Source organism: Falco cherrug, chromosome 7 (assembly GCF_023634085.1).
Source record: "Falco cherrug isolate bFalChe1 chromosome 7, bFalChe1.pri, whole genome shotgun sequence".
Taxonomy (NCBI): Eukaryota; Metazoa; Chordata; class Aves; order Falconiformes; family Falconidae; genus Falco; species Falco cherrug.
In genome coordinates, this window is record NC_073703.1 from 51,338,989 (window position 1) to 51,358,580 (window position 19,592).

The window sequence follows — 19,592 nt, forward strand, 5'->3', positions numbered from 1 at the left end:
TCTGTATGTAGATACGTATCTGACTAAGATTCTACTGATTCATTTAGGCCAGTAAATGAAAATTGATTACTAAACAGGTTAGATCATACACTACTTACAGAATTTGTTTAAATTCACATCTCAGGAGCAGAAGATCAAAAGCAGTAACTAGAAAATATTTCAGTTACAAATCTATTTTAGAAATCAGTATTAAACCAGCCTGTAAGGCAAACCAACAGGGAGAAAAAAAAAAATGAGGCCATCCTAGAATGGTAAACTGCTTTCCTCACATGTCCTCCTTACCTTTTCTCTGCGAGAACAGCAATATTCTATCCAGTTCAAATAGATCATACAGAAACTCTCTCTTGAGATCCCTGCTAGACGATGGTCATAATCCTCATCGATATTGGGGTTAAATGTTGGGTCTACATCAACATAATTGCGGTCTGTGCACAACCGCAGTCCTTCCTGCATCGTCTCATTTGCCAACCATTCCTCTAGCTTGGGGGATGTTGTGACATAATAGATGATTCCCTGAAACAGCAGTAGTTAAAGGTATGAGTCAGTATTGCAACAAGTCAGCAATCTCACTTGTTTGTATTCATTTGCATTATTTTCCTGGTAATGTAGGAAACTGATATACAGTACCATTTATTTAGCTCACAGATGCAAAACATTTGCACAGAACACATACGTGGGTTTGTATACATGCATATTTTTCAAAAACTGTCAAGATTTCTGAAGTATGTACTGCAGGAATAAGGAAAAGAAAAAAGGATAAGACAGAGCTCACTAATTTTTCAAAACCCAAACAAATACATAGAAATTTTTATCTAGTTAACATGGAGGCTTAGATATTGAGTTTCTAAAGAATTAAAATGCTAGATAAAAGACAAGACAGTTTAACACCCCTGTGTTCGGGGGAGCACAACAACTTGCACATGTGTGTGAATAAGTATCTTGAAAGTATTTCAACCTGGAAGTTTTCAGCTGTCTAAAAGAGGGTTATGAAACTTACGAAGCTTATGAAAGATCCCAATTACGAAACTGATGTATCTGAAGGGTTCCAAGGCCTAGAGTCCTCTTACAACTACAGGGGAGGGTTTGAAGGCTTTTTTCTTTATTATTTTATTTAAAAACAAAGATAGGTTTGGACAGCTTTTAAAAGACTGAAGCAGCTTGGCTTTCTCCTAAAGAAACACAGTTTATTTAACTTTTCATTTACAACACAGCTATTGCATCTGGGTAAAAGCTTCCAAACTTCTACTCCAGCTTCAGCAGGAAGGTGTCCCCTCTCTGTTCTCAACTACAGGGTCATTGTCCTGCTCATGCACCAGAGTATCAAGTATCCATCAGTACAGCAAACTGCCCTTTGTTGACAAGGGTGTTCATACATCTATAGTATATACCACATTCTATGATCCTTGCATGAAAGACATTAGAAGTTCAAGGCATTAAGCAGTTCCCAGATGTAATCCAGCCTACCTCCCCCCAAGGACTGTACTGATCTGAATCATACCTTCACATAGTAAGTGGTGAGAATTTTACGGAGATCAAAGACTTGAAGCATGGAAGCTGCACTGTTGTCAGTGATGCTGTAACCCTCCAGAACATACTTTGTCACAAGCACTTCCCAAGCCAGCCAACGCTGCCCAAAGGCAGCATTAAAGGAAAGCATGTGAGGAAGGTGGCCTGGTTCACAGCAACAAAAACCTTCATCTTCCTCTACACCTTCAGTGATGGCCTCTACTTCTCGTTGCTGGCAATAAGTTCCTTAGTAGAAAACGGAGGAAAGAGTTGGACACTTTTTACAATTGCTTTAACGTTCTCTTATGTTTAAGTGTTTAGAACCCAACCCATCTTCAATTACATTTCTGTAACACCAAGTGAACAATCTGCCAATGAACACAGAAGATTTGGATAACTTAATTCAGCGGTCCTCAAACTACGGCCCGCAGGCTGGATACAGCCCCCCAGCGTCCTCAATCCGGCCCCTGGTATTTACAGAACCCCCCTGCCGGGGGCTGGGGGGGAAACCAAGCAGCCACAGATGGCTGCCTGCCACTGCATCCACGCGCCGGCCCCCTGGCTTAATTTATTATTGAAGATCACGTTTTGGTTACGTGTCTCTTAAGAATCAATTATGGTAGCCATGTTGCACTAAAATGGGAAGAAAGACTTGGCATGAACCCTGCTAGAGCAAGCTAGTTTTCCTCACAAGTGACATGGGCATAAAGAGGCCCTGTGGCCCATTTTCAAAGCAATTTTCAGGATGGAACTGAAAAAAACCTTAAAAGTTTCTAAAGCAGAAGTCCACTTTTTAGTAGAGACAGTTAAGGAAGTATAACATACTCACCTCTGAATTCAAGCCCTCTCAGCTGGAAGGTGACCAAGCCATTTCCTATCTCTATAAGGTGTACTAGTGCATTGAGGTAGTCAGAGGCTAGGATGAAGCAGTCCCCAGTACTATAGTTTCCCCACCGACCCAAAAGCAAGTCACCACAGAGGCTGTGCTGAAGGGAACGGGTTAAATGTTCATAGAAGATTGAATTCAGGTTGTTATCATCTGAACCTGCAGAAGATTGGATTTGGATTATTATCTGAACCCACAGAAAATCATCAAGCTTGAATGTCAATTATCATTTCACATTAAATCCTACAATTTTTTTTAACAGCAACATTGTTTCAAGGTCATGCTCCATGCCCCACACCCTCTTTTTTTTTAAGGGACAACTATTCCAAATGAGTGTTAAGTGACATTTAGTATTTTCAACCAGTTTTTTTTCCCTTCTTAGTCACTCCTTCATTTTCCAAAATATTCCCTCAGTTCCACTCACACATCTCCAATGAATGTATTCCACGTAATGACGCACAAAACCAAATGAGCACAGAAGCATCTCAGTAATGACTGTTGTACTGATCTCATCACCATGACATTGAGACACCTTCAAAGAGCATTTGGCTTTTTTCAATTACTTAAGAGTAAGAAGCAAAACAGCTTAATGCATACTCTAATTATAAAGTAGTAAAGCAGGCACACACAAAGGTAAGGGGGAAAACAAAAAAGCTTATAGGAGAGACTAAAGAATAAAGCAGGAGATTATGGAGGAGAAAACACTAGACAGAACAACAGGAAGGCCGGAGAAGATCAGAGGGCAAACTGATCATAAATTCTACAAAAATCCTGTGAAAGCCATTTACATTTGAAAAAGAAAGCACTATCTATCCAAACTCTTCCCCTCCAAAAAAAGAAACCATTAAAATCAGACTAAGGAAAGCTACCTGGATTTCGATCCAGCTGCGAAGCCAGTCTTGTATTTGAATGATCCACACGCTTTGTGCTGAAAATAAAATAAAGCATACTTCATACAATGTATTACTGTAAGAAAATTGAAGGGAAGGAACTACTAACAGAATAAACATTGTAAAAAAAAATAATCACAGTGAAATAGTTTCATAAAGTTACTTTAAACTTATTTTATATGCAAATGTGCTGTTCTTCTCATACATAAAAGTATTTCCTGTCTGTAACAGCACTATAATCCAATATCTAATAAAGTTTGTCCATAGAATGACCTTTACCTTTAGATGTAAGCATATACATTTTTGATAGATACCATAAAACTTTGTCACAAGTAAACTTAAAACCAATTACATCAGCACAGCTAACGTTCCAGTAGACTTTACTGAAAGGGCAATTTTCAGAAAAGTATTATTTCATTGGCTAAAGTTACAACTTTAACTCTTTAATGTAAGATTTGGAACATTGTATTTAAACTGTCCAAGTGTTAGAAGGAAAAAACAGCAATCAAGTAGTGAAATGAAAAATTAATTCTCCAGAAATACCAGAACTATCTGTGCTGTTTATCTAACATTTTACTGGTCTGATACTCCATCAGCAACAGCAGACTTCAGACAAATAAATGACAGAAAGGTAGTAAAAGATTTTTCATGTTGGATTATACCGGTCCCACCCTGATAAAAAAAGATTTACTTTAAATATTTTTGTATTGAGGTTAGCCAGTTTTAACTGTGACAGGATATGGAGCAATAATGAACACAGGTCAAATATAGTTATAAACTGCCCCCTCAAAACCTTTCTGTGTATCAATTCACTTTCTGATTAAAATTGCACATTACAATATCATAATTTTTATATTCAAAACAATTACCAGAATGGCATAGCTCTAAGTAGAAATTACTTACAAAGATAAAGCAAATGTTGCTAGTTTAAAAACCAGCTGCTACAGTATTTCAGAAACAAGTTCACTGAAAACTTGCAGTGCTAGTTTTCTCTGGGGAAAAAAATAGCAGCACTTGCAGAAAAAAAAAAAACCCAACAACTAAACATACAACAAAAAAACCAAACCAGCACATCTAGCCATAGCTACATTATTAAAAACAAAGGACAAACTTTCAAGGTCTTATTTCACCTACTTGTAATCTCTTTCCCAGAATTTGACAGGCCTGGCATACGAAGTGATGAATATTGCACTTCCCAGAAAAGGATTCAGTGGAGTAGAGAAGAAAGCTGACACAGCTGCTTGGACAAACAACATTGCAGAATCTGTATGATAACTGCATTAAGGAAAACAAAGAAACAACTGCTTTTTCTTCAAGCTTCTGTGATAGTACCCAAAATAGACAGCAACACCAGTTAAGAGCAAAACAAGAGCTCAAAGAATTTTTATGCAAAGTATCTTTACAGTTACCTCCAGCAATAAGGAGATTATTTTTGTTTTTAAAAACAGAAGTGAGTGAAAATTTGGCACTAGACATGGTGGTCATTCGCTTTCTCAAATTTCTACAGAGAATACTAACTCAATGGTCCATTCAAACTAGCCTACAGAAGCTTAAAATGCAAAAACTCAAGAACTAAAATCACAGTGACAGTTGAAAAAAGGGAATGACTGTCAGAAGAAAAGCTGTGTCATTTTCAGAATTAAGTAACTCCTGCTCTATGATTCTTATGTCAGGATTCTATTCTTACCCTATCTGATACTGTACAATTAATAGCACTGTAGCAAGGCAGAGAGTGTGCAGTTTTTCATAAATACTCACTAGACAAACCTGTTTGTTCAGTAGATTCAGCCCATAATACATAATCCATTATAATGCAACATTCAGAAGTTATAAATACATGACTTCAGGAAAAAGTCTGCATTTTCAAAGGATACGTGGCACAGCAAAGGGCTGGGCAAAAGCATGGAAGGCAGATCCCCATGTGATCTGCCAAGGAGCAATGTAGGTATACACAAACCTCAATTTATAAAAGAGTTCCCAAAGCTACAGGAAGAAAAAGAAGAAAAATTTAGTGATTTGTCAGAATCAACATGTTTTGCAGTACACAAATATCCCGAGGGATTTACTGGTCACCAGAGTTCTTACTGGTCTAACAGAAGCCTTGAGACTTACAAAAAGGATGCAACAATGAAGCAAGTAACATAATATGCATTTCCTTGCTCTGCTAACAGAAACTCAAGATGCTTAGCAAGTTACGTGTGCTTTCTCAAGCAAACATAACTGCTTCGGGAAGGATAAGTCTTAGCTGTCTTATAGCTTATTGATTACAGTACCAATAGGATCGATGATCTGCAAGATTACCTATCAGTCTAGGACTATCTGTTTTCCTTTTTGGATGACCTGAAATACCTAGAAATAGAGTTAAAGTTACCTTGCTGAAGAGTATGGACATGAAGAAGAGATCTAGCAGCATGGTCTCAGTAAAACTTTTGTAATCAAAAGTAAAGAAGAGCACTGTGAAAATAACAGTGACATACTGGCACGTTGGGCTACTGAATGATGAACGCAGTAACTTCAAGCCAGCTATGGTGATCATTAAAGCACCCAACCTGTACAAGAAATTCACACAAAACAGTTACTTATCTGCTGTCCAAAAGGGGTTTAAAGATCACCTAAATTGTTGCTGTCATGCAATGCCAATCTCTTCAAATGTAGGGTTTAGACTTGGATTTGTTTTTAGAGTTGGGCAGGGTGTGTATGTGTTTTTGTTTGGTGGTGGTTATTTTTTTTGTTTGTTTGTTTTTTAAAGACTACTTCAGATTTCAAATTTTTTTAAAGGTTACTATCCAGGTCTTTCCATCAGTATTCTCAAGCCAATCAGTGTTCAAGAATTAGCACTATTTGCAAGAGTCTTGCTAACAAAAATTAAAAAAAATATGAAATATCCTTGTACTCTGAACAGAAGAAACCTGGTTTTTAATTTAGGTTACGAACACTGAGATGCTAGAAGTGCTCTGGATTCATCAGCAAGAGGATGTTAATAAACGTTGCATTATCATTATTTCCTGCATGACTATACTGCTCTAGCTTATACTGGGGGAACCACAACTTCATGATAAACTTACAGTGATATTCTTTTTCAGAAATAATAAGTGACAGATTAAAGGGTTGTAAAAATAACGTTAAAGTAGTGTAACAGCAATATTCCTCCCAAAGGTCTTGTAATGACAAGCATAATAAACCCAAAAGCAAGAACTTACTAGATCCAGGGATTATTAAACTTCAAAAAAACCAAACCCATAGCCCAAAAAATCCAAACCACACCCCCAAATAAATATTGAAACAAAATGAAATATGTATTTTCTCTACAGCCCTTCTGCTCTAAATCAACAGAACTTCAAATCACAGAAAGCCACCTAGTCGCTGTTCTTGAAGGCAAAAAATGAAGGGCCTATTGCTGAACTCATTTGCTGAGACAGATACACCGCTCAAAGGATTATAACTAAGGCTGAATTTAAGAGGCAATGTGCAATTCCATCTGGATACAGATTATACTTGGGGGCGGGAAAGCCTAGGGAATTCCTTAATGAGAGCAGAAAGCTGCAGAGGGGTTGCAAGCTGGCACACCAACTCAGGGCATATTACACAAGACTTAAATTTACACCTGACAAAATACCAGAACATACTGTCACTATTTTGACCTTGCAGGCCAGATAATCACATTATAGGCTCTGAAGATCAACAAGGAAATTCTGGTATCACATTACTAGATAATTCTGCAAACTGCAGTCTTTATAATATATGCTATGAATTGAATGATTTATCTCCACGGGGGTTCCTAGTTAACACTGCAATACTCATTCAGTTTAAGTCAAAATGACTTTGTTCTGTAAGAGCTTTCAAATAAGGAAAAAACTTTATTCCTCGCCTTAGTTTTAAGGCAATGGCAATAACTGTCTTCCCAACAAGGCCAGAACTATTTAATTTCCCACTACAGCAGATATACTCGGATTACTTGATAGACTTTTCTACTTACTCAGTATCCAGTTTCTTTGGACTAGCAATATTCTTAGCGCTGCTACTAAGCTCATTGAGGACTATCAGTGGATAGATAACATTCTTCTCTACAAAAAGGAGCCAAATGTGAAGTTTCTCAAACCACATAACATGTGCAGCATCTATCAAGATATGATAAGAAGAAATAATCAGATTGCACTGTCATATCAAATGCAGTTAACAGAATAAGTCTTGATCAAAGTAATGTGTGGAGCCAAATACTAACTGTACTCTCATAATAGACTTTCATGGTTTTATTTAACTGAAATAAAGAGAAGCTCTTTCTAAGCAACTGTTGGTAGCCCCAATAGTTTTTGCACTGATACACATCTATATAAAACATATTACAATACGACAGTTTGCAAGCCATTTGCTTACTGCATGTAGCAGGAAACAAATTGGCTTGCCACCTTATCAGTAATTTCAGCACCGATACTGATGAAGCTGTTTGACATAACACGTTTTACCTCATGCAAAATAATGTTTTCCAACTATATTCAAACTGAAAGATTTCTGGTTTATGACTCTACAATACAGAACAGCATACATAGCCTGTCAACATAAACGTCTGAGACTTAAGAACTTTTCACACTTCTACAATGACGACAAAATACATAATAGGATTGAAGTTTCAAAATAATACAAATGAGAACAATGAGAAAATTTTACAAGGCAGCACAGATACAGCTGGAAGAACCTATCTCAAAGGTTATGTTAAACGTTGCTGCATACATAATGGGTTAGAGGAATATTTGAAAGAGCCTAGAAAAAGGCCCACACCTCTTCATTGCTATGACTGACTGAATGAGCCCCAGCAAAATCTGGAGTTCCTTTTCTACAACAAAAGCCATAAGGACTCTTAGTCATTGACACGGCATGAATTCTCCTTAAGAAGTTACAAGGACCAAACTAGGAGAAACTACAAACTTACATTTAACATTACTGGGTATGACTTTCATCTTTCCTGATAATATTCCTACACATGGAAATGCTGAAGTCGGTAACCACAAAAGGTCACTGACTGTAGCTTCTCTAGTTATGCAGATTAAAAAAAAAAATAATCTAAGGCATACAATTGCATTTTTCACTTCTTTCTCCAAATAGTGTTTGGCATCATATTGGAATTACTAATATTTATCCATCAGTATACCCAAACACTGAAAAAAAGCCCACAATGTAGACATCAGTGAAAACACCACACTGCATAACCACTACAAAGGTAGCAAGTTTGCAAATCAATTCTGATAGTTCTATGCTCCTGAAAGCAGCAGAATGCTCACTTCCTTTCCGTTACCGTCTTACCTTGAAAACTGAAGAGACAAAACAAAATAGCTTCAGTTGTTTCCAAGACATTTTTGATAGAAATTTCTTAAGCTTGCTGTTAACAATAAAAATGTTACAATAGTGGAGACCCCACAATCTACTGCTGTATTTATTCATACTGGAAAACTGATCAGCAGTATAACTAACCACGTATTTTCTGCAGCCTCCAGGGAAAGATTTCACGGAAATTTACAACACAAAGTGCAAGTGAACGTCTATGCAGATCAATTAGCAAAACTGGTTCCTTAGTGTGTTTTTCCATCAGCAGGCTGCTTGCACTGCCTTCTGTTGTTGAAACATGTCAACACTACCATTAAGACTCAAATCCATGCCAAGATGGAATCTCTGACAGTATTCAACATACCTAATCCTCTAATACATTTGAAAACTCCTATCTTGAAGAAATAGCTAGTGAAACACACTCTACCTTCATAAAAAAATTATGATGGCAATCATTTGCAACTTAAGATTTTGAAGACTGTTTTAACGGAACTGCTCTGAGAGAATGTTACCATCACTAGTTAAGAGATACATAACATGTCGTGGAATCAAAGCATGAGGAACCAAAAAACTAAGACTCTTCTAAATTAGATGTCATTAAATACTCCATTTAATAATGAATAATACAGAAAAGAGGTTAAGCATATCAATGGGTAACACAAGTTGGTCAGCAACTACAGCAAATTGAAAAAAGTGCTTTGAATTATACTTACTTCGGACTTCAAACTGATAATATTCCTTGGTTTTCAGCAGCGGGTGAGAAAAGCAATGCCAAGGAAGTTGCTTTCGGAGTTGAGGCAGAACATAATGGGTCACAAAGCCTACCGTACCCACCAATGCATAGAGAACATAACTTAAAATAGGCTAAAAAGAAGAGTTGAAGAAATTAAGGTTTGTGTTTTATAAACAAAATAATCACTAACAATGCAATGCCTTTTCCATAATTTAGGCAAGTACTCCTGTAATAGTAAGCTGTCAATTTTTTCACGAGAAGCTTTACTACCAACTTTAAGATCAAACAAGAAATGCCTGTGAGAGAATAAATCATCTATTTCTAATAATTTTTCACTAAGTTGAAAAGTATTTTAAAGTAGAAATAGTACACCAATCTTTCTTCGTAGTCCATTGCTTCTGACCCACCTGTATTTTATAAATTATGAAACTATTATCCTCTAAAGGCCGAGTCTAATTTAGATTTTCATCCCCTGGATAAAAGGGGGTATAAGCATAAGGAAAAACTAATCATTAATCTTATATTCTGTTGAGAAGTAGGTGGATCAGAAGCCTACCACCAAGACCAAGCTCACAGAAGCCACAAAATACTACTAAATTAACATGCCATGAAGACTGGATTTCACAGCAAGACTTTTATACATTGAAAATTTCTCAAAAATTTCTAGGTATGTCATAGCAAAATTAGGATTGTATTACATTGTTATAAGCTCTTGATTCAGAAATTCTGTGAAGCCTAAGCCCATTGAACTATACAGCTGGTGAAGAGCATACTGCCAAGCTTCTCAAACTTGGGAGAAAGCAACATTCGAAAGCAGTGTTGAAGTCCAGCCATACAACAGAAGAGATGTTTTCCTTACGGAAAAAACCCTAGTACATCTGCTTATGTACTGCGCCTGAAAACCTGAAGCTACCTAAATACATAATGCTTTTGAAAATTAGTTTCTTACTTAAACTTCAGGCAGCAGCAGAAAAGCAAAATCCTTCTCAAACACGTGCAAGAAACTTTCATTTGCCTGACATATGGCTATTCACAAGCTAAACAATGGTTCCATTACAGGAATGCAAAACCAAGAAATTCAGTAACTCCAGCTCTTCAGGCAAATGACTTAGATAAATTTAAGCACAGGATCTGGTCCCATGTCATCATCATCAAGCAGGAGCCCTATAAACACATTAAAAGTGTCCAAAGCAGTAATATTAGCTAGACTAGCAATTCAAATAGTGTTTGAGTTTCAAGTGTTTTAAGTCTTGTAATTAACCATTCCAGTAAAGGAGTACTCCTGTATGCTACAGTCTACAGCCACACTAGCATGCAACTGCTGAGTCAAAGACTGAGGGGCTGAACCTTAAGAATCAAACCTGCTTAATTTAAATTTTGTTTCATTTTTTCCTTACTCCCAAATGATCCCATGTCCTAGTTTTGCCTGGGACAAAGTCAGTTTTCTTCTCAGTAGCTGGTACAACGCTGTGTTTTGGAATTAGTATGAGAATGATGCTAATAGCACATGGATGTGTTTACTTGTTGCTAAGTAATGTTTGTACAAAGTCGAGGACTCTCCAGTTGTTTAGGCCCTGCCAGCAGGAAGGCTGCAGGGGCACAAAAAACTGCAGGGGCACACAGCTAGGACAGCTGACACATACCAGCCAAAAGGATATTCCATATCATAGAACATCATGCTGAGTATATAAACTGGGGTGATTGGCCAGGGTCAGGCAATCCCTGCTCAGGGACTGGCTGGGCACTGGTCAGCAGTTGGTGAGCAGCTGTATTGTGCATCACTTGTTTGTATTTTTCCCCCTTGGGGATTTTATTCCTCTCTCCTTTTCATTACAATTGTTATTATATTTTCCCTTATTTTATTTATTAAGTTGTTCTTATCTCAACCCCAACTGTAACCTTTTTCCCTGTTCTCCACCCCATCCCACTGCAGGGGCACGGCAGGGAAGTAAGCGAATGCTAGTGTGGTGCTTAGCTGCTGGCTGGGGTTAAACCATGACATCCTGACACTATTTAACTGAGATAAATAAAGCAAAAGAGGGTATTTTGTGTCAGAGACCAAACAAGTCCAGAATGTAAGAAGAAACTGGGAAAGAGCAGGGCAAGAAGAGCTTTTGAGCACATAAAACCGGAATATGAAGATACTTGGTCATGTACTTGCCACACTATATATTTAAAAGACCATCTAAAAGTAGTCAGGAGACCCGGTGCACTACCAGAGTAAGCCTTATATAACATTAGAGTATTTGTATATAGAAGACAAATGGGAAACATGATGGAACGCTTACCTGTAAAACTGTAAATACTGTACTGACGTGAATTGCAAAATAGAGTATACCAATGACTATACACACAATCAGGTCAGATTGCAATCGTTCACTCTGGGGAGTCAAAACAAAATAATTTTAGAAAATACCAGATTTTGTTGTCCTCTTCAGATTCTTAATTCCCATCAGCAGTAACACTGAGACTGAGCAAAGATTTTCAAGTTATGCCAGTATTAATTACTTCCATTGAAGCTATCAATTTCAGAAGACAAATCTTACGGCTAAGAGCATTATTTCAAATGAGTTAAGTGCAAAGACACATACCCAAAGTAGGGTAGGAGAAATTAATCTACACAATGTATTCACTCTCTCATTCTGGACTGTGAGTGTTTATAAGGACCCCCGTACAGCACTGATGAAAGAGCATGAAGGGCTAACCAAATTTCCCCTTTAGGATCTAAGAATTGCTTAGACTATGGAGCAATTAATAGAGCTCTGGAAAACAGCTGTCTAGACAGAGCTAACAACCAGGTGGAACAACTAGTCTCTAACCATTTTCCCACCTCCTTTACAGAAGGGTAAAGGATAGCTTTGGAATGACCATGAAGAACAAGTCTGAATTTTCCATTACTCCTAAAAAAAATGAAGCCAAGCTGTCAATAATGGGCAAAAAAATGAAATGAGTAATGCCTGATGTAGTCACAAGGGGGCAATACGTACTTAGGGTCACTACAACTTGGAGTCTCCCAAGTTTACACCTGTTCCCACTCTGTAAATACAGCATTAATATTTTCAACTCTGAAAATCAAAAGATCTTATCCACTCCAAAATCTGCCAAATAATTACACACAGCAGCTATTGCTGCAAGGTCTTTACTTCTTGAGATACAGCTTTTTTAAAAAAAAAAAATAATCAGTAAGTCCTGATTTAAAAAACAGTAAAAGAAAGACTGTATCATAACCCTTAGCTCCCCTCTCCCTTTGGTGACTAACACCACAGTTTGAGAGCTAAAGAGGAACTTGCAGCTCCTACAGTCATTCTCTCCTGTTAAGTGGTAAAAGAACTGCAGTCTCTGCACTAAATATTTACTTGCAGTTTCCATACACTGCACCCTGTTAACACTTGTGGCTGATGTACTAGGAGAAATCCATCTATACTGTTAGTCTCCTACAGCCAAGCCCTACACAAGGTTCAACCTTCTTTTGTACAAGTTAAATATCCTAAGCTGCGTAGTCTTTACTTACTGCTCCACCATGTGAAAAATGTTTAAATATTACTATTTGCATAAATACTTAAGAGTGAATTTGTACTAAAAATTCAAAGTATGTGCTAAAATAAATGGAACCAGTTACATCTGCTCTTTAAAGAAAAAACACCAGACAAACCACAAAAAACCCACAATGCTTTCCACCAGTTTTATCTTCTGCTTCTGAACAGCACGCACAAATCTCTTGCTCACAATTATAGAAATAGAGTTAATCTAATTTTGGTACCATTAACTCTTTCCCACTAACTTTAGTACAAAAGCAAGTATCATATTATCAACAAGCTAAAAGAAAATCCTCCATGATACTTCACTGAATTCACACTTGGGAATTCTAATTCTCACACATGCCTCCTTTTAAATAACTTAAATTGCAATATAAGCATTATACTCAATATAGTACATTGGTTCATCTCCACATTTAAAGGAAACACTCCAGTATCCATTCTAATCAACACCATGATAATCAACAAGTGTTGTGAGTTAAGTAAGATCCAAACTGATGCTATACAAACTAACATAAAGTAAATGCTTAGATTTCATTAAAAAAAATTTAAAAGCCTACTTACCACAGAATTTCTAAGCTTTTCGGGTAAAGGATCTTTTACTTCAGAAAGAGGATCCTCGGGGTTTTTGTCTTCAGAATTAGGAAAAAATTTTGATTGCACTAAAGAGCTTAAAGACAAAAAGGAACCCACTGAAAAGCATGTATTGTTCGATGTGGTTTTAGAAGAATAACAAAATCAAAAGTTCTATTACAAGTTGATTAGAAGAAAAAGTAATCCTGGCTTATCAGTGTTTTCACATGGCTGAGCAAATTTACAAAGATGAGATCTCAACTTTATACAAGAATTAGTTCTCTGGTTGCAGACAATGACCACCTTATTAAAAGGTGAGCAGTCAGATGTTCAAATAGCAGTTTCTCCAGTACCAAGACAAGTAACTGAAAAAAACGTTAATTCAAAGTGGAGTTCTTAGTACCCACGAAACAAAACTTTAGTTCATAAGCAACAGAAATGTAACTTGGTGCAAAGTTTAGTTGTCTATTTGTCAACACCAACTAGAACACCAAGAACTCCTTGGTTTAGTTCAAACCTCAACAGTAACAGAAAAAAAAATCCCAACAAAACCAAAACCAACTACACTACCCTGATTAATTCATGATTTAGTTGTGCTAACCAAACTACTAAAGTCTTAGCAGATCTTTCTGGTACTAAAGGCCAAAAAACTTACACCTAAGCTTTTAGAAGACCATATGCAGCAGTCCTAGCAAAGAGTGTCCTGCAAGCCCTCAATGTGATTTTTCTTACAATACCTTATGTGGTACAGAAATATGTATTATTTGATTTTATCAACAGGAAGCTCGCTACAGAATGAGCCCTAGATCTTCAAAGACAATTACATACTGCAATGCTTAACTGCGCCACATCCGTCTAAATAGGTGAACCTGCACATCAAATATAAGCATCCAGGCTATAGTACTTGGAAAGAACAAAAGAATAGGTATCTAGGGACAAGGACCTCACACTAACTGAGTAAAGTCACCTGAACTAAGAGAAACAGAACAAGGTTTGGTTGTCAACCCAAAGGTAAAAATCTTCCTTCAGTGCGAACAGTCAGGAATCATTAATCTCCCCTGTGGACAGAATAGGCCCCTCATTATCTACCCCACGCTACCACTTATCAAATTCATCCAAAATTATGGTTAGATTTATATTGAGCTTCAAGCTCTAACTCAGGTATATGACTGAGCCTCTATTGGCTACTTTGTGGGAGGTGTTTACCATACTGGAACTATTTTGTTCTACACACATAACTATTAACTGCATCAGAAATACTCTCATCATCAGATCAATACTCCAACTCAGAACAGCAACACGAATACATTTCCCCACACTACACGGGAACACTCACCACCAAAACAGATCCTTATTGTCTTGCATCTGAGATCAAATAATTTGAACAAGTACTTTGAGCATACATTCAAGATAAGAACACAGTAATGAATTAAGTGAGCAGAGCAGTTCAAAAAATCCACACGTGGGCTTCAGCTTAAACTGTGCTTTGAGCACCTCTTTAAATACAGAATGGGTACAGGCTGTTCAGCACAAATGCACCAGCAGAAAGATGGCACCCGAGTGGCATTTTAGAGAACATTGGCAGTTAAATCAATTTCAGCACATAAGAGATTGGTCAGAAGTCACAAAGAAAGGCTGCTGTTAGAGGGGGAACTAGATGCAAAACTTAAGAATTTCTCTTTAAACTACTGAACACATATCATACTATTTTTGATAATGCTGGTGACTACCAGTTGAAACAGTACTAGTGTATAACATTATAAACAATGTTCCCTTGTGACTTGCTTCCTCCTAGGGGAAAGAACACAAATGAATCACTTACAAAAGTACAGAAGGGTCACTACTTTGTCTGCTGAGATGATACGAAATTGCCACTAACAAACCACAAAATATGGAGAAGAGAACTGGAATATGCTGCCCATCCCAAGAATCCTGGAGACAGAAATGAAGCGTTAATAAAAAGGACACAAAGTACGTAACACTTATCTGACGTAAGAATTATGTATACCATAGTAAGAGAATGGAAAAATTAAGATAGAATTCCACATCAAAGAGGACTTTCAGTACAAAAATATTGATCAATTTTACACATCTAACCAGAAATTGGAAACTAACACAGTGTACATCCCTTAAGCCTACAGCATTAATCATTGCAGTCATCAGTTTTCATAACTTATGAATAATCTCCTGCATTCCTTGAGACCACAGGTTCTTGGAGCTGCAATTAGTAACTTCTTAATTTTGAAAGTTACGTATGTTTTTACTATTTTTTTTCCCTCATGTGCTGAATTCCAATTAAAACAGTAGTCCTCTTTCTTTTCATGATCTGTACAGGATCTACAAAGATGCGACACTGATGCTTTGCTAAAGCTTGTTTATCTTGAACAGATGTGTTTACAAAAGGCTAATTAGACAAACATACAAATTCACAGAAAGCTAATTATGTTCTGCAGTCAATGGCATCATAGGAGTATTTCCTCTAGCAACTTTTTACTGTCTGTGGAAGAGTGGAAAAAAGTCAACTCCAAGTTGGAAGGTGCACATGCTACAATTAATGGTGAACTGATAGCATTTGATTATTGACAAACACCTGAAACCAACAAAACCAACCACACTATTTTCAAAGAGAAGGGTGTTTCAAGCAAGAAAAAACTGTTCGTTTGGGGGTTTTTCCCCCTCCCTTTGCCAGCTAACTCCACTTTTTAGATAGGCACACATCTTTACTTTGTCATTATAAACTATTTCCTGGTTTCTTTTCAAATTAGATCTTTATTTGAAAAGACTTTCTGGTTTGCAGCACTGGAAAACACACTCACATGAGCCATTTTGAGAGATTAACAAACCAATACATGAAGACTGTGCTAGAAACAAGCCACATGTAGAATGGAACTGATGGTAAACATCATGTGGTTTTGGCCAATAAAAATTGCCTGTTAGTGGAGGCACAGTGATAAACCTCTTAAATCAAAAAAATTTGCTTTGTTCCTGCACTGCATCTCCGTTACTGACATCATAGCTGAGCATGCATAAAACCCTACCAAACCAGACTAATATTCCATTCTTAATTCACTTTCTGCATATTTAAGTATCTAAGATACAAGGAAGCAGAGAACAAACCCCAAAACATTAATATATGCTGTGTCTAAGATTTTGCTCACCTTCAGGGCACCATAGCACAGTCCATACAACAACGCTACTGCCACAATACTACAGATAAAACTGTAAAGTGCTGCAAGCAGGCTTGTGGTAGCTGAATATCATAGAAAAGAAAGAAGCATTTAGTAGTGTTATATAATTAGGTTAGAATACAATATACTGCAGATTAATAAAGATAATAGCCCCCTAGTTGCAACACTTGATATTAAAAATAATCCAAACCACAGCAACTACCTGTACTTTCCCCTACAAATGATTTTTTTTTAAAAAAAGCAATTTCTGTGGCTTTATTTACCTGCTCATTTATTCAACAGCATTACCATGGGAATAGTTAACAACTGCAACACAAACCAGTCAAGGAAGAAAGTATACTTTTTGACAGAGTTACTAGAACAGTAATTCTACTTCTCAATAATCAATCAGAAGACCCTTAGCCTTTCTGAAAATACAGTTAGTATTCTATGCTTATAGGGTAGGAATATAAATAAATAGTAAAATCATTAGATTTTTTTTTTAACTAGCCTACTAATCTGATGGCTGGTCCTAACCATGTTTTTGCCACTGACATAAAAAACACCACTCACCATTGCCACCAAAGACATGAATATCCAGCTGTTCACAGAGATACATCACAAATGTATTCACCTGAGGCAGGAGACCAATGAAGAATACTATAGGGAAACATAGTGTAAACACTATGGAGGAAAAAAAAAAAACAACAGTTGAAAGTGGTGAATATGAAAAACATAGCATGTTAACATACTATTCAGTTTAAGTTCTAGGGTGTCACCCATACCATTTAACTCAACATCTATGAAGTACTTCTACTTTCAATTCTAAGGAAAATAGTCATTATGTAAATCTCTACTTCAGTGATTCAGAACTGACTGAATATACAGGTTACATAGACCAACAGTCAGAAAATATCTTGTACTTCCATTTTAATCGATGTAGAAACGGACACAGGCCAATTCAGGCTTTCCATTTTTATTTAGAAAGATCAGCCAAGAACGTTTACAGACTAGAAGATTTTTAAGTTTCCACTCATTGTAAATGAGGCTTATCTGAACCTAACTGCCTGTCTGGAGTTACAGGAGCAAGCTAACACCAGCCACACTGATGTAAGAGAAGCCAAGCATTTCACCTCCAGGTTTTTTGCCACTAGTAACATCTGACACTTTCACTCATTTTCCTACACCACTCCTGAAGAGTTCTGATCTTAAATGACTTTTTTTTTTTTATGTGAAAACAGGTAACTGTATGAACCATTAAAACCTCTGCAAATTACACTACTTAGGATGCAAAGATAAACAAATGCCACTTAATTTTAATACAAAGAATGTCCCAACCTGTACCTATCACTTTCCATCTTAAGGAGTAAAAGGTGCAGAAATAACAGCTATTTACACAGCTGCTAAATAGTTCAGATGTAATTTACAAGCAGCAGCATATGACAAGTTCTAGGTTCTGAGTGACAGAAGAATCAAACCATGAAAATAACCCTAGCAGACAAGATCCAGCAGTTTAGGGAGGATTTCCTATAACCTCATTGACTTGTAGCTTCAGGTAGCAAAAGAAGAAACCAATTTTAAAGTATCCTGTACAGTCACAACTCTCAGTTTTATGTTTCTAACTATATCCACAGAATGGTTGAATACTAAAGGGTATCACATCAGAAATGTCTACATGAGATAGCAACTAAGAATCTAGGGTTTTTTCCTACTCCTTGGTAAAGTTAAATAACTAAGTGCTGTTTAAACACACGTAGGTTCAGGGCTGGGGAAAAACAATAAGGTCTGCATCTTTTTACTGATATGAATTCAGAAATACGAGACTAGGAAGCAGCTATTTTTCAGAATTCTCAAGTAAAAACTTCATCTCAAATCATTACTCAAGGAAGCCTACATAGGAGGCTAATGAAGCTGTTTCATGAAGGCTTAGAAGTTGAACTATCTTGGGTCCACTGAAAACAAAATTATAAAATAAATCTGGGTCTACACAAATTATAAAGGGTAGTCCAGCAAAAAGTCAACGTTTCTGATTGCTTTTGACATCTATAACAGAATTGGCCTCTAATGGGGACCACCTAGGCAAAACCAGAAAGCAACTGTTATAAATATGGAGCAGACTGAAAGCAATTGATGAAGTCCAACATGTGGGAGACAAAATAAATACATAAATAAATTTATACCAGTCCTCACTTGTTTGTTGGCAAGGGCACAGCGATTAAGCGATTATGTTATCTAAGCACAAAGTTTGCCTTGCCCTGCACCTGTGTTGCTCTAGTAGCTATGCCCGGGAATGGGAAAAAAGGCAGCTGAGATTTTTACTTTGTGCTAATGAAGTATGTTTGCTAGCAGCCAGCTTGCTTTGCAATACACAGAAAGCTTTTTGAAATAGTGCTTCATCAACATTAAGGGGGGGAGGTTATTTTGGTTTGTTTTTTTTTAAGCAGTGAGAACTGTTCTGGCAATCTGATTTTTTTGTTGATAGAACTGTTAAGAAATATAAACCACATAAGGTGGTGCAAAATACCCAAGAAGAACAGTAAAACACAAGGATCAAAAAGCATTCAGAACTCTTCAACTGAGACATTTCAAAACCTAATTCCAGAATGGACATGGTCTGGTGAAGAAGCCAGCATGTCTTTAAAACTGGAAAACACTCTTAAGAACTTTTTTTTAAAAGTAGGTCACTTTCCCCATGCAACACACCACTTTTATATATATCTATGTACTACCTTATGGGTATACATTATGGCAATGACTCTAGGTGATAGGAATGGGAAGAAAAGACTTTTGAAATTGACAGAGGAAAAGAAGCAAGATGTATGTCTTGAATAAGTCAAAACCGTCTGCTGTCTTAGCTTCTTTTTCCATCACAGATACAGAATGAAGTAGTCCAGTGCATAAACAGATCATAGAATCTGCAGAAAAGCACCTTTGTAAATTCCTGGACAACCCTCTGTTCATAAATAAGCGGCTTTGACCTTT

General features: G+C 36.9%; 1 protein-coding gene across 8 annotated transcripts in view; it reads right to left on the minus strand.

Moving 5' to 3' along the window:
* The window catches only part of PCNX1 (pecanex 1), a 92,168-nt gene that overhangs the window by 18,805 nt on the left and 53,771 nt on the right, over positions 1-19,592 (minus strand). For all 8 annotated transcript variants that reach the window (XM_055715095.1, XM_055715099.1, XM_055715097.1 and 5 more), the window contains 14 exons: positions 17,184-17,294; positions 16,602-16,693; positions 15,266-15,375; positions 13,435-13,540; positions 11,623-11,715; positions 9,315-9,465; positions 7,259-7,400; positions 5,654-5,831; positions 5,157-5,265; positions 4,417-4,546; positions 3,262-3,320; positions 2,336-2,551; positions 1,499-1,752; positions 283-513 (listed from right to left, as the gene is read on the minus strand). In XM_055715095.1, coding sequence (XP_055571070.1) covers positions 283-513; positions 1,499-1,752; positions 2,336-2,551; positions 3,262-3,320; positions 4,417-4,546; positions 5,157-5,265; positions 5,654-5,831; positions 7,259-7,400; positions 9,315-9,465; positions 11,623-11,715; positions 13,435-13,540; positions 15,266-15,375; positions 16,602-16,693; positions 17,184-17,294 — 1,982 coding nt within the window. The remainder of the gene's footprint in view (positions 1-282; positions 514-1,498; positions 1,753-2,335; positions 2,552-3,261; positions 3,321-4,416; positions 4,547-5,156; positions 5,266-5,653; positions 5,832-7,258; positions 7,401-9,314; positions 9,466-11,622; positions 11,716-13,434; positions 13,541-15,265; positions 15,376-16,601; positions 16,694-17,183; positions 17,295-19,592) is intronic.